Genomic DNA, 14,612 nt, shown 5'->3' with positions numbered 1-14,612 from the left:
CTTTGAAATAGTTTACACATAAATAACATTATATTTGCTATCTGCATTCCAGGAAACCATCGTGTTTACGCCGCCTTTGTATTAGCGAGCATAGTTCACAACTTTCCAATCGGTCAGGCGAACGCTTTGCAAGGACAGCTGCTGTCGATATGCTTAGATCAGTTGAACGATGAAAATTTCGTTCTGAGACAATGGTTGGCAATCTGCTTGGGACATCTTTGGCAAAATTACGAACAGGCGAGGTGGTCCGGCGTGCGGGATAATGCAAACGAAAAGCTCTATCCGCTACTGAGTGATCCTATTCCGGAAGTAAGAGCAGCGGCAGTGTATGCCCTCGGTACGTTTATGAGTTCCGTTCAGAAGCGATCGGATCACGCAAACAACATCGATCGATCAATAGCGATGCACCTTTTTAACACGGTATGCAACGATATGAGTCCGTTGGTGAGGATGGAACTGATAGCTTCCTTACAATGGATGGTACGGTTTTTCGGTAATCAATTCGTTGCAGTGTTCCTTCAAGAATCATCTAGTGGCCATCATATAATCAATCACCATTATCATAGTTTAGAGAGAAACATCAACATGAAACGAGTTTCCAGCTCAAGTAATATTATCAGTGGTAGCAAAAACTCTGTCAGCGTTGGAGCAATTTACCAAAAATTATGGAATGGATTTAATGCCTTGGCGAAAGACCCTTTCCCAGCAGTAGCCGCAATGGCTCAGAAGGTCGTTGAGTATGTTGGCAAACAAGGCTACGAGCTTGCCAAGGAAGCAACTACTTCGGAAAAGTTTGCAGGAAGCATGAGCTTACCACCCTCACCAAACACCAGAATTAACTACCTGGGTGGGGAATCCCCGCCTCTGCATGGACACCTGAACCAATCTAATAGCCACACACCTCTTCCGAACAAGAAGAAACTTAACCTCAACGATAGTTCGGAACTCTCTTCCTCTACACTTCAATTACAATCAGTGGTCACGTCAACTCCAATCCATACGCCTCAGCCGCAGCAGCAACCTTGTGAGCAGATGCCGCCACCGCAAACGCCCATCCCACAAGTGCAGGCCCATCCTCAACTATCACAACAGCAACCTCAAACGGTGACCCCCATCGTCAACACCAACTACATCGAGTGGTCGGTGAGTTTCTTCGCTCGGCCTTCGAAGTTCCTGAACGAAGGGAAACTCACTGCCAAAGACCAGAACTCTACTGAGTTCCTGGACAGGCAGTCCCGGTGTTTACGTAATAGGATCGTGCGAGAGGAAGGCCGCGAGCAGCAGAGGCGAGCCGTTTTTGGACGGCTAGACACTCAGAGCTGGTCTTGCCGAACACAGCACACGCCCACCCTAGTCAAACTTAATCCGTACGATGATCAGATCGCAGTTGCTTACAAGTAAGTTGAAATTATTAATTTTTTATTAAGCTTGGTTTAACGAACCGCTGTGTGGACGACAAAAAACCACCCTTAACAGGTCGGCAGGGGGCTACCCCGTTTGGCATAAAGTCATTTGGCATAATGGTCATTTGGCATAATGGTCATTTGGCATAATAGTCGTTTGGCATAATGCAATGAAAATGATCTTATTCTCAATAGTCATATTCTTTACGCAACTTAATCAGGGGGCTACCCCGTTTGGCATAAAGTCGTTTGGCATTTGGCATTTGGCATAAGGTCATTTGGCATAATGCAATGAAAATGATCTTATTTTCAATAATCATATTCTTTACGCAACTTAAGGCTGGACTTCAACATAGACTTCTTGATATTGACAATAAAAAAGGCGCATGCTTTCAAAGAAGGCATCATCAACTCTTTTGCATTATTCCGAGCAATCGCGTAATATAAAAGAATGAATGATCTCCCTTTTTGCATTGCACCGAGCAAATGGTCCCTTCAAAGGAAGGCATCATCAACTTTTTTGGATTATCCTGAGCAATCGCGTATATTAAAAGAAGGAATGATCTCCCCTTTTGCATTGCACCAAACAAACGCGTGCTTCAAAAGAAGGCATCATAAACTCTTTTGCATTATCCCGAGCAATCGCGTAATTTAAAAGAAGGAATGATCTCCCATTTTGCATTGCTCCGAACAAACGTGTGCTTTAAAAGAAGGGATCATCAACTCTTTTTCATCATCCCGAGCAATCGCGTAATATAAAAAAGGAATTATCTCTCCTTTCGCATTGCACCAACAACAAGCAGTATCCTCCCCTTTCGCATTGCATCGAGCAAACGCGTGCTTTAAAGGAAGGCATCATCAACACTTTCGCATTGCACCGAGCAAACGCGTGCTTTAAAAGAAGGAATGATCTTTTTTGCGTTGCTCCGAACAAACGCGGCTTTAAAAGAAGGCATCATTAGTTCTTATTTATTGTCCCGAGCTATTGCGTAATTTAAAAGAAGGAGTATCCTCCCCTTTCGCATTGCACCGAGCAAACGCGTGATTTAAAAGAAAGGCCACATCACGTGTTTCGTCTATCTCGAGCGACCGTTTGATTTAAAAAATGATGCGAACAAAAATTCAATAAAATAGAATTACTTTTACTTACACTTTTTGGGGAATAATACGTTATGAGGAATTAGTAAATATATTCTGGGAAAAAGATTCAAATGGTACGATTCTCGACAGACAGTTTTCTGGGAAATTGTAATGAACCTAAATCCTTGATAAGAATATCAATTATTGAAGTGTAACCATTTAAACTGAAAGAACAGACTATGTGCAGATGAAGGGAAAAATCATATTGTAATTATAACCTACATAAATGCCAATAACAACTTTTCTGAAAGAATTGTCATTTTTCTGAGTACATATTGTTTTTAATCAATTATGCCAAACGACCATTATGCAAAACGGCTATTATGCCAAACGACTATTATGCCAAATTAGTTTATGCCAAACGACTTTATGCCAAACGGCTTTATGCCAAACGGCGTACCCCCGTCGGCAGGGTACCCCGGTACCTACGAAACTAAAATGCGTATATCTCTGGAAATTTACAACCGATTTAACAATTTTGGTCTTATTCTATTCATAATTTTCTCTTCTATCAAGATGTTATCAAGATGAACTGATTCGTCCAATTCGATTCCCGCAAAATCCGGATTTCCAGGAACATGTCCTGGATAAATGATACTGATCGTAGATTTCGGTAGCTAATCAGCAATATGGGTATCAAACTTCTTGAAATTTCATCAGTAGATTGATTTTTATTGTTTTGGGTCCATCTGAAGTGCATACTTTCGATTGGCTATTCCAGAACAGGTTCCTCCAAGGGTCATAGGTGTCCATGAACATTGTTCAATGGACCATGAACAATATGGGTACCAAATTTCATGAAATCAACTCTTGCGCATCTCCTTCATAATCCTAGGCTCACCAGAGAAGTTGTCTCCGGAGTAGCCATTCTGAAACAAATTCCCCGGGAGCTGGGGTCGGGCATTGGAACCCCAACAATATGGATGTCAAACTTCTTGAAATTGTCTCAAGTGTTTACTTCTGATCTATTTGGGTTCATCAAACAAGTTCACCCCGGATTGCCAATTCCGCAATAGGTTCCCTGAGGAGTCAAGAGTGTTCATGAACATTTTGAAAGCCGCATTTGTTTTAAAATCAATTTTTCTAGCAATGTGAGTGCAAAATCAATGCAAGGACCAATCACTGACGCCGGGTGACCAGCAGTAGACCCACCATAAGATTCCGGACACTCGGAGATATGATCGATTCCAGAAAATCTTGTGACTTTTCATGAACCGTTTGTTTTAACATTGTCACATCAAAACCAATACATGCACTATTCTTCGATCCTAGGTGGCCTCTATCTGATACTACGAAAGTTTTTCTAGAAATTCTAGAAAATCCGTTGTAAAGTAATGTCCAGGGCCACTAATTGACTCCAGGTGGACACTAAATGGGCGTAACTGTATTGATCGATTTCTCTCCATCGGTTTTATATTTGCTTAAGGTGGAAGATGCAATCATCCTTCGTTATAATCATGAACCTTCGGCAAACTACCGCAATTCACTAGATTGATAAAAAGAAAACATCGTTGTTGGAGTTAATCCAACGGGGGAAATTTCCGGAATAATAATTCTCGACCGGAAGCGAAATAAAAACGTTTGATCCGGATGTTGGTAGTATCGAGAATATAATTTTCCTGTGAAATGCATTTACAATGTGTACATATAATTTAAGGCTATTCTCAGTATACTTGTAATAGAGGTTATTATTCAATGAGAACATACTGCATTTCAATAACGCAAATTTATAGAGATTTACTCACGTTTTAGTTTCCCTTTTAGTTCATATAATAGCTCGTAGTCTGTATCTAGTTTGTAGTAGCAATGATCTAGGTAATAAGTTGAGTTTAGTGTTCAATTCGAAGACATTCTCTTTGTTCGCTTACCCGTGTGGTAATCAAATATTACCGGTGTGATAATTTAGGGGAGCTAAGCACTGCGACAAGCAGCTTTGGTTATGCAATCGGGCCTGCTATAACATCAAAGGTTTAGTTCATAGTTCACATAGTTTTAGGATAAATTACTTTACCGGTTACGTATGTAGATGTTAAGCACACAATTATATATAGTTTCACTTAGTATAAGCACTTTTAGGTAAGATTTACTTTAATAATAAGATACTATTTGCAGCACGTGTAGCTGATATGCATGGTATTAATTTACTTTGGTCTTCTACTTTGCTGACTCACCCGGTGACCACAGAACTACCTGTCAATCCACTGTCATCGAAGCTGTCTCTGCTGTAGGGCTGCGACGCTGTAGCTAATGCTATAAACAGATGCGCGCGCTGGCCTAATGGGGTAGGCTAACAATCGTCGAAGATAAATCGACCAATACAGTTACGCCCCTATGTTTCTAGGCACGAGATTGCGAATATCATTCATTGATCCCGAGTGGCCACCAAGAAGTCCTCATGAAATACCGGAATTCCCGAAGTAATCGTCATTTTTTACATTTTGTTTTCAACTGTTGCGTAATCGCTGAACAATTTTTTTGTAACAAAGTAAAAAAAGAAGAAGAAAACACCTATTCCGAATATTCGTTTTATAATATTATCTTCATTAATCTTTTTGCCTTTCTCGTATACAAAGTATACGTAAAGGCTATATGTTCGCTCCAAAAACGAACTTTTTATAGGAGTCCCGGAGACCCATAGTGTTATATACCGATCGACTCAGCTCGACGAATTGAAGTGATGTCTGTGTGTATGTGTGTGTGTATGTGTGTGCGCAAAATAATCTCACTCATTTTTCAGGCACTTATCATTAACCGATTTGCTCGCAACAAGTTGCATTCGACGCGGAATCTTGTCCCATTGTTTCGTATTGAAAATTGGCCGAATCGGACTATGGGCTTTGGAATTATGGCCAAAATATATTTTTTTACAACAAAAATTCTCACTCACTTTTTAGACACTTACTCTTAGCTGATTTACTCGCAACAAGTTTCATTTAACGCAGAATCATGTCCCATTGTTTCGTATTGAAAATTGGACATATCGGACTATGGGTTTCGAAGTTATGGCCAAAATCCACTTTTTCACATGATAAACACGTACAAAATTCTCACTCATTTTTCAGGCACTTATCCTTAACCGATTTGCTCGCAACAAGTTTCGTTCGACGCGAAATCCTGTCCCATTGTTTCGTATTGAAAATTGGTCAAATCGAACTATGGGATTCGAAGTAATGGCCAAAATACATTTGTTGACAAGAAAAATTCTCACTCATTTTTAGGCACTTACTTTTAGCCGATTTGCCTGCAACAAGTTGCATTCGACGCAGAATCTTGTTCCATTGTTTCGTATTGAAAATTAAACAGATCGGTATTAAACAGATATGGCCAAAGTTTTTTTTTTTTTGCCTTTTTGCCTTTCTCGTATACAAAGTATACATAAAGGCTATATGTTCGCTCCAAAAACGAACTTTTTATAGGAGTCCCGGAGACCCATAGTGTTATATACCGATCGACTCAGCTCGACGAATTGAGGTGATGTCTGTGTGTGCGTGTGTGTGTATGTGTGTGTATGAATCGGAATCAGACCATGGGATTCGGAGGATGGCCAAAATACATTTTTCAAAATCTCACTCATTTTAGGCACTCACCCTCAGCCGATTTGCTCGCAACAAGTTGCATTCGATGCAGAATCCGGTTTAATTGTTTCCTGTTGAAAATTGGCCGGATCGAACTATGGGCTCAGAAATGATGGCCAACATACTTTTTTTCACCAAAAGTGCGTAGAAATTACTCACTCAAAAAAAAAACGAGAAAGGCACCATCACCGCTAGGTGTATTAATCCGGGTTTTTAATAATGTGAGCGAAAAATCAATGCAAGAACCACTAATTGATTCCGGGTAGCCACCATGTGGACCTTCGGTAGTTTCTGAACATCCGGAAAAGCGTTCAATTTTTTAATTTTTTTATAGCCATCTGAATCCATTGATAACCTGTGTGAAAAAAAAATCTGTAACTAGATGCGCTCCCTCAGTAGATGAAGAAACTGGCTAGTCTAATCAGTTCCGTCGTTCCAGTTTCAAAATCTACCTGTCTGACCGTGAAGGCCGATCAACGACGGATTAGATGTTTAGCCTGGAAATGATGCTTTATGACTTTCGGGAGTACAACTTGCAGACTCACCATCTGTTTATGGATTTCAAAGCAGCGTATGGTTCAGTGAAAAGGAATTAGCTGTGGCAGATAATGTCTGAACATGGTTCTCCGTCGAAGCTTATTACGATGATACGTGCAACGCTTGATGGCTCGAAATAAAGTATTCGGGTTGCAGACGACGTATCAACCGCGTTTATGATCGTGGAGAGATTGAAGCAGAGTGATGCGCTTTCAAATTTATTGTAAATATGGTCGGGGTTCAGCCAAAACGCACCAAGCGCCAACGAAAAATTACCCATTTTTTTGCCCAAACTTTCGTTTACCAGATTTAATTGATCGCAAATCGTAACGGATATCCCTCAATCCAATAAATGAGGATATCCTATTGCAAATGTACGCTTGAATTGATTTAAAACGATTTCCGTTGTCCTTGTACGAACAAAATATCACAAGTCAGTCAAAAAGCCGCTTGGTGCGTTTTGGCTGAACCCCGACCATATTGCACTCGAGGGGGTGATTAGGAGATCTGGCGTGCAGAAGAATGGCACTATCATCACATGATCGGATATGCTCCTGATCTTTGCGGACGACATTGACTACATTGGTAATGATCGCAGGCTTTTGCCCTTATGAAGAGGGAGCCGGCGAGGATAGGCTAAACCATCGACTCTACCATGGTTACAGGTAAAGATAAAGGTAGACCTATTGGTGTTGGTGCTGAGGTAGTGCTTGATAGGGATGTGTTTGAAGTTGTTGAAGAATTTGTTTATCTTTGAACACTTGTGACATGTGACAATGACGTTTCCTGTGAAGTGAAAAGACGTATTGCTGCTGCGAATAGGGGCTTCCTCGAATATTGGAAACGAAATTTGCTCTGATTCGTAAGGATGTGAAAAGAGGCGGACCGGAAAGCTTTTTGGAGTTTTCGAGTGAAAAGTGCTACGTACAATTCTCGATGGGAAACTAGAAATAGATGTGTGGCGCAGACGCATGAATCATGAGCTGTATCAAGTTTAGACCACCTTGAGGCTATCCGTTTAGATTGCATCAATTATGCTCTCACATTTCTCAACAAGCAACTTCTGAAAAATTCACAACTTTCCAGGACGACTTAAAAAATTGGCACATCTTTGAAAGTTCCAAAGCTACCGGATGCTCACCTAACGGCCACACGGTGTCAATAAATGATCCTCAAATTGATTTTGATCGCACACAGCTACCAAAAAAAGTCGCAGCTTTCTAGGTCGAGCTTCTAGAATTGATTACCTTTTCGGCTATTCCGAAGCTTCTGGAACACCACTTAGTGGCCTCCCAGGGTCAACGTTTGGTTCCTGCAATGATGTTGCTCTTATTTTGATGCATAAATCGATTTTTGAAACAGTACGGTTTACGAGGATGAATTTTAAAATTGACTCTCCGGAGTACCCAGAGGACCATTTAGCGGAGTTTTGCTCTCCAGTTATAACAAATTCATGTATTCTAGGACGATTTTAAAGATTTTGTCTTTACTTCGGGTGTGCCGGACCTTTAGTGGCACTTGATGACCAATCGTGGTCAATGCGTTGTCCTGCAATGATTTTACTCTCACAATGCTTCAACAAGCAATAGTTTCTAGGACGGATTTCCAGAATTGGCATTACACCAACAATAGATTTATAAAAAGTCGTAGCTTCAAAATAAAATGTTCTACACCTGGTCATTTCTCCTGATGCTCTAGAACTTTCTTAAATCTACTTAGTGGCCATCCGGGATAAATGAATAGTCCTTGTATTGATTTTGCTCGCTCATTGCTACACCACTAAAATTCTAAAAAGTTTTAGCTTTCTAGGATAAACTTTCAGAATCGGCAAACTTCTCCGTATGTTTCGAAGCTTTCGGTGGACCACTTAGTTGCCTTCTGGGGTCAAAGGGTGGTCCTTGCAATGATTGCTCTCAACACACGGGTTACAAAAAAATTCAGCTTTCTATTTTTTAATTTATATTTTATAAAGATTGATACCCATTATGCTAGGGATCTATTGAAAAGTATTTATGGCCACTTAACACCCTACGGGGAACCATATTGTTCAGGTTCCATTGAAAAAGTTTTATGACCATTCTTGGCCCTACTAGGAACCTGTTCCGAAATGGCCACTCAAATTTTCACACATCTGTTGGACCCAAGATAATAAACAACAGCCTGCTGTGGAATTTTCAAGAATTTTGACACCCATATTGTTGGGGTTCATCCTCGTAAACCGTACTGTTTCACAATTGAGATTCTCACGTCCGAATGTGTGAGTGGCGATAAAAGGAAAACAAACACTCCTAGATGGTGCTACTCAGCAAAGTTTGGGTAAAAATGAGTATATTTCCATATATTTTTTGACTCCTTCGCAACCATTGTGATGACTCGATCAATTTTGAGGTTATGAGCAGAAAGAAAACAAACATGTATTTACACATGCCGAATTGCACATCAGTGTGCGAGCTTTAAACGTCACTCATCTCTATGAGAAATGTTTTTGGCCAACCTTGCCACCCCCTCGGAAAACTTGTTCTCAAAATGACCACTCCGGAGCTAACTTGTCGGGCACAAGCATCAAGAATACAAGCTTGAAAAAAATTCAAAAAGTTTGAAAAGAGTTCATGGCTACCTATGACCCCTCGAGGAACCTGTTCTGGAATGGCCAATTGAAGATCTGCACGTCTGATGGACCCGAATCAATAAAAATCGACCTGTTGATGAAATATCAAGAAGTTTGATACCCATATTGCTGATCACCTATCGAAATCCAGGATCAGTATAATCTATGCAGGACATGTTCCTAGAAATTCGGATTTCCCGGTAATCCGAGGGACCACAACGGTTCAATCCAAAAACAACACGATAAAGGACAAAATTCTGAATTGAATGTACCGAAAATGGTTGAAAACGGTTAAAAATTGCCTAAGATACAAGCATTTTAGTTTCGTGGGTACCCGGGTACCCTGCCGGCCATTTAAAGGGTAAAAAAATGTCGGAACCCCGCCCTCTACCCCTCCTTAACCCTTGTGTGGCCGGCTGGGTACCCGGGTACCTTTTTGGAATTCAATTCGCGATATCTAAATGAGTTTTCATAGTAGGAGGTTGAAACTCTGTCACATCCACAATAATGACGGCCAAAATCGATTGTACGGGTTAAGTGAAATTTTGATTAACTCTTATATACTCTTACATAGCTTATAACGAATTATGATACCACATTGGTATGAATTAGCTTTAGTGCGGCCTACTTCGTAAATTGAATCGGCGTATGGTTTTCTAGGGGTAGGTAAAGAGCCGTTGTTATTTATTTTTTTATTATGAAAATAAGACTATATTTAATTTACTTTGAGTAGAAAAAGGTTCTATTAATAATAAAAACTTCTTTCTTATTTCAAACAATGATGTTCAGACAAATGAGTGCTAATTAGATTACTTTTGAATTAAAAATCATTATTTGTTATGATTATCATCTGCATTATTATGTATAGCATAGCAGCAGTTCTCAGTTGACAGCCACACATCACAGGCGACGGTCTCGTTTCCTTTGCTACTTCGCTTCATTCGAAATCTAGAAAATGTGTGGTGTCCGGAAAAATATACTGGTAATCGATTTTAGTGTTCTTCAGTTGCATAATGTTCGAAATTGTAATTATAAGAAATTATAAAATATGATATTGGCTCTGTAAAGCTGGATACGGCGAGTGAGCCTATAATAAACTAATTGAAAAAAAATAGCAGCGGTTCTCAACCTGGGGTACATGTAACCATGGGGGTACATTCGCTGGTCTCAGGGGGTACCTGAGACAAGAATGCATAATGGCAGATATTTATTGTATCGAACTTAAATAAAATGATGAAAAAACCCTTAATTTTCAATCTAAACATAGTTGTGATACAATTGCACATAATGAGCTTGTTGGACAAGAATGCGTAATGGAGGATCAATTACAATCGCACCAAGCGCCAACCAAACATTTCCCATTTCTCTACCCAAGCTTTTGTTTAGCAGATTCATTTTATCACAAATCGTATCAAATATCTCTCAATATTTTAACTGATTTGTCTTCTCTATATAATAAAAATGAAATGGTCTGTGTTCGTATCCGCATAACTCGAAAATGGTTGGATGGATTATCTTCATTTCTTCAGCAGAAACGTTCGTTATAGTTTCCGACGGGTTTATATGATATTTCCTCATGTGAAAATCATATGTAAAGTTGAGAGAATCGTGAGAAACTGAAACAAAGATTTGTATGAGAATTCCGCATAGGCAGTTCGAAACGCGTATTTTCGCCTACTATGCAGGACAACGTCTGCCGGGTTGACTAGTCCTACAATAAATGGTGGTATGAATTGACATGTAATGATTTTCGTTTTCCTTTTTCAAACAAAATAGGGGTAGTAGGGGCAATATGAACATACGGGGCAATATGAGCCACCCTCATTTTGAGCTTATTGACTAGTTTTACCATGTAAAAGTTATATGAACTTTAAGAGGATGCTTTACATTTGCATCAATGTGAAAATCGCATTAAAATTCAATTCAAACATGAAAATACACTTGAAAATGTAAATTTTCGCTGCATAGGCAACATTATTATAAGATTTGAAGTTTATAAATAAGGTTTTGACACAAAACTGATTAAAATACAGGTCAAAAATACACCACAATCAAAAGATATATTAAAATTGAATATTATGCACACATGTTTGTATTGATACAAATCTGAATTTATCATAAAACTTTTTTCCCAAAACCGGTCTCTATGGGGCAATATGGGCATACCTGCACAGAGCAAGATATCAGGCCTTAAAATGCGAACAAGTTCAAATTTCAGTAGTCAAATACAAGAATATTATCATATATGTAAGATTCATTACGGAAAAATTACAACAGCGCATTACTGCGATTGAAACAGAAAAAATGACCATTGACCAATTGAAATGTGGCTGTTCAAACGGTGAAGAGTGACAAATCGGTTCAGTCCGCTGTTGTGCGATTTTTTAATTTTATTTGGTATGGAATACTCACAACTATTGTAGGAATATCATATGCTTCCATATTACGATACTTTTTTCGCCTAAATAAAGGTTTTGGATGGGTGGCCCATACTGCCCCAAATGGTGGCTCATATTGCCCCGTATAGTCGGGAACACACATTGAAATCAATACATTTTCAAAAGTGCATTCCAACAATTTCCAAACGCATTTTTCGTCATTCATCGACGTAATATGAAAGGTAACATTCTCTAGTATAAGTCAACTACATTTTAACGATGTTGTTTTTAGTTTTTCGGCGCTTTTCGGAACGATTTCCTTAGGTGGCCCATATTGCCCCGATCACCCCTATCACAAGTCAGTCAAGAAGCCGCTTAGTGCGGTTTGGCTGAACCCCGACCAATTTTGATTAAAATTTGGAGCGGGACCATATGGGCAGCACCCCCTATTCCCGTCCGCAACGTTAATAACTCGACCGCGTTCTAACCAAATGGGTTGATTGTTTGTACATCACTAGATATCGACAGAAACTAACCATGTACTAAAAAACAAGTAATTCGGTTGTAATGCGCTCGAGTAATGAACGTTGCTGACGAGAATAGGGGGTGCTGCCCAAATGGTTCTCTACCCTAATTGTGCTTTTTTTGTTGTCAGACAAACATTCAAGGTTGTTAACGATTATTCAGTAATTTGCGTTCGATCATTTAGTAGTTTGTCAATAACATATTCCAGCAGCTGAATTTCAAAATAGGTTGTATGGCGGACTTCTAGTGCGAAGGTTTCTCTACAACTCTGCCTAATGGTTCGTTGTTCGAATTCCACTAGTAACGGAGTTATAGCTATAGTTTCAGTAAATTAGACTAAATGATAACAAAATTCCAATCATTTAGTTTGAGTTACTGCGACTAGCGCTCTAACTCCGTTAATAGCTGAATTCTAATAAGGAACCATTAGGCAAAGTTGTAGAAAAACCTTCGCACTAGAAGTCCACCATACAACCTATTTTGAAATTTAGTCTCTAGAATGTGTTATTGACAAACTTCTAAATGATCGAGCGCAAATTACTGAAGGATCGTTAACATCCTTGCAAACATTATTATTAAATTATTATAATGCTAACAACTTTTCTAATTGTCCACTTTAACCCATATTTCCACAGGGATCGCGTCATTCTCCAGGACTGGAGCACTGATATAACCAGCTCCTTCATTCCCTTCAAGCATCAACCCTTGCAACAGCATCAGTCAATCTTCCTTGATCAGAATCGGTTTCAAGTGAGCCCTCCGCCGGTGTCGGTATCGTCGTTGGATTTCATCAACGCTCACGATGTCGGTCTGGTGCTCGTGGGCTACAGTGACAGTGTCATACGGGTATGGCGACCGGCTGATGCCAATCGAGAATCGGCGCTGGTTACTGCGTGGCATGGCCTGTTCGATTTCAATTCACCGTCCACGGCTAAGGTCGGAACGAGTGAGTTAGGTCTGGTGATGGCGTGGCACCAGAAAACACAAACCATAATGGCGGCAGGAGAAGCCAAGTACATTCGTCTGTGGGATGCCGAACGAGAATCCAAAATCTGTGATATTCCTAGTGGGTCGGAAACAACGATCATAAAGCTATCGTGTGCTCCGAATGGGTTGTTTGCGGCCGGTTGCAACAACGGTAGCGTTCGATTGTTCGATCGGCGATGTGCACCGACCGAAGCACGAATCGCGACATTCCGAGAACATGTGAATCCAATTTTGACGGTGTGTCTGAGGGACGATTGTGAAAGCCTGGTGTCGGCATGCACCACCTCCACGGTGAGGCTGTATGATATTAGGAAAACGTCTTCGTCGGTGCAGCACTGGAATGCTGGATCAGATGTTTCGGCGATGAGCATTCACTCGAGTGCAGACATTGTGGCTTGTGCAACAAGCGTTCTCACGATCTACGGATTGGACGGTACCAGTTTAAACACTATCCGATGCAATGAAGGGTTTATGGGAACGAAGAAAGGGGTGACTTCTTGCCTTTCGTTCCATAAGCATAAAATAAGCTTAGCGGCTGGATTCAACGATAACACAGCAGCTGTGTTTGTTACCGAACGGAAATGAGCTACGGACAGCTTCTGTGCATGGATATTTACTTGGTAAGTGCGTTTTGAATATTAATACTTTTCTGAAAATATGAATTATTATATTTCGTATTTTGATTATTTGTTTTCAGAATAAAACGCAAAATGATCCTACGGCATCAAGTAATGGTAGCTTCGCAATCAAAAGTCAACGCTTCTAAAGTTACGATTAATACGCAAAGTTTAAAAAATGAACGATATAATAATGTATGTAAGGCTGCAGTTGCAAAATGTGTTCCGCTTAAAAAGCGTTATTCACATTAGGGTCAAAAAGTTTCGAAAGAATTCGATCGAGGGTATAATATCCTTTTGAAGCACTTACATTGCGCTGCTGAGTTCTATATTTACAATGTGGTATGTCTAGGATAAGTAAAAAAGCGAAGTCGAGTAAGGTGTGTTAGCTTTAGGTTCAAAATAGTGATTACAAACAGCCACACACATTCTGCTTAGAACGACCAGCCACATCTGCTCGTCTCTGTGTTTCCTAGGAAAATCGTAATATAAATTGTACAGATTATTTTAACCTCACAGAAAAACAAACAATAGTACCAAACAACGGAAAATGAGCCTCGATTTACAATTGTTTTTCTATTACTTATATTGCTCAAATAATGATGTTTCTAAAACCAAGTACACAAATGCGAAATAGTCGATACTTACAGAGTGATCTGTAACTTATAAAGTTTATTTTGGTTTCATAGGGATAAATAAATAGCAGAAGAACAAAAGCAGAGAAAATATCTTTTATATACACACATGCTTCAAAGTGAGAATTATAATGGTGCCCGCAATATTATTACTAAACAAAACTATAGACAACTCACACATTTGAGCGTACTATACCAATAGTAGGA

General features: G+C 39.7%; 1 protein-coding gene across 1 annotated transcript in view; it reads left to right on the top strand.

Annotated features, from left to right (window-relative positions):
• The window catches only part of LOC134212035 (regulatory-associated protein of mTOR), a 66,395-nt gene extending 52,622 nt beyond the window's left edge, over positions 1-13,773 (top strand). The window contains exons 4-5 of the mRNA XM_062689532.1: positions 53-1,397; positions 12,802-13,773. Coding sequence (XP_062545516.1) covers positions 53-1,397; positions 12,802-13,738 — 2,282 coding nt within the window. The 3' untranslated portion in view covers positions 13,739-13,773. The remainder of the gene's footprint in view (positions 1-52; positions 1,398-12,801) is intronic.
• Positions 13,774-14,612: the final 839 nt, after the last annotated feature.

The sequence above is a fragment of the Armigeres subalbatus genome, chromosome 2, assembly GCF_024139115.2.
Source record: "Armigeres subalbatus isolate Guangzhou_Male chromosome 2, GZ_Asu_2, whole genome shotgun sequence".
Taxonomy (NCBI): domain Eukaryota; kingdom Metazoa; phylum Arthropoda; class Insecta; order Diptera; family Culicidae; genus Armigeres; species Armigeres subalbatus.
This window is presented reverse-complemented; position numbering and strand designations above follow the sequence as displayed.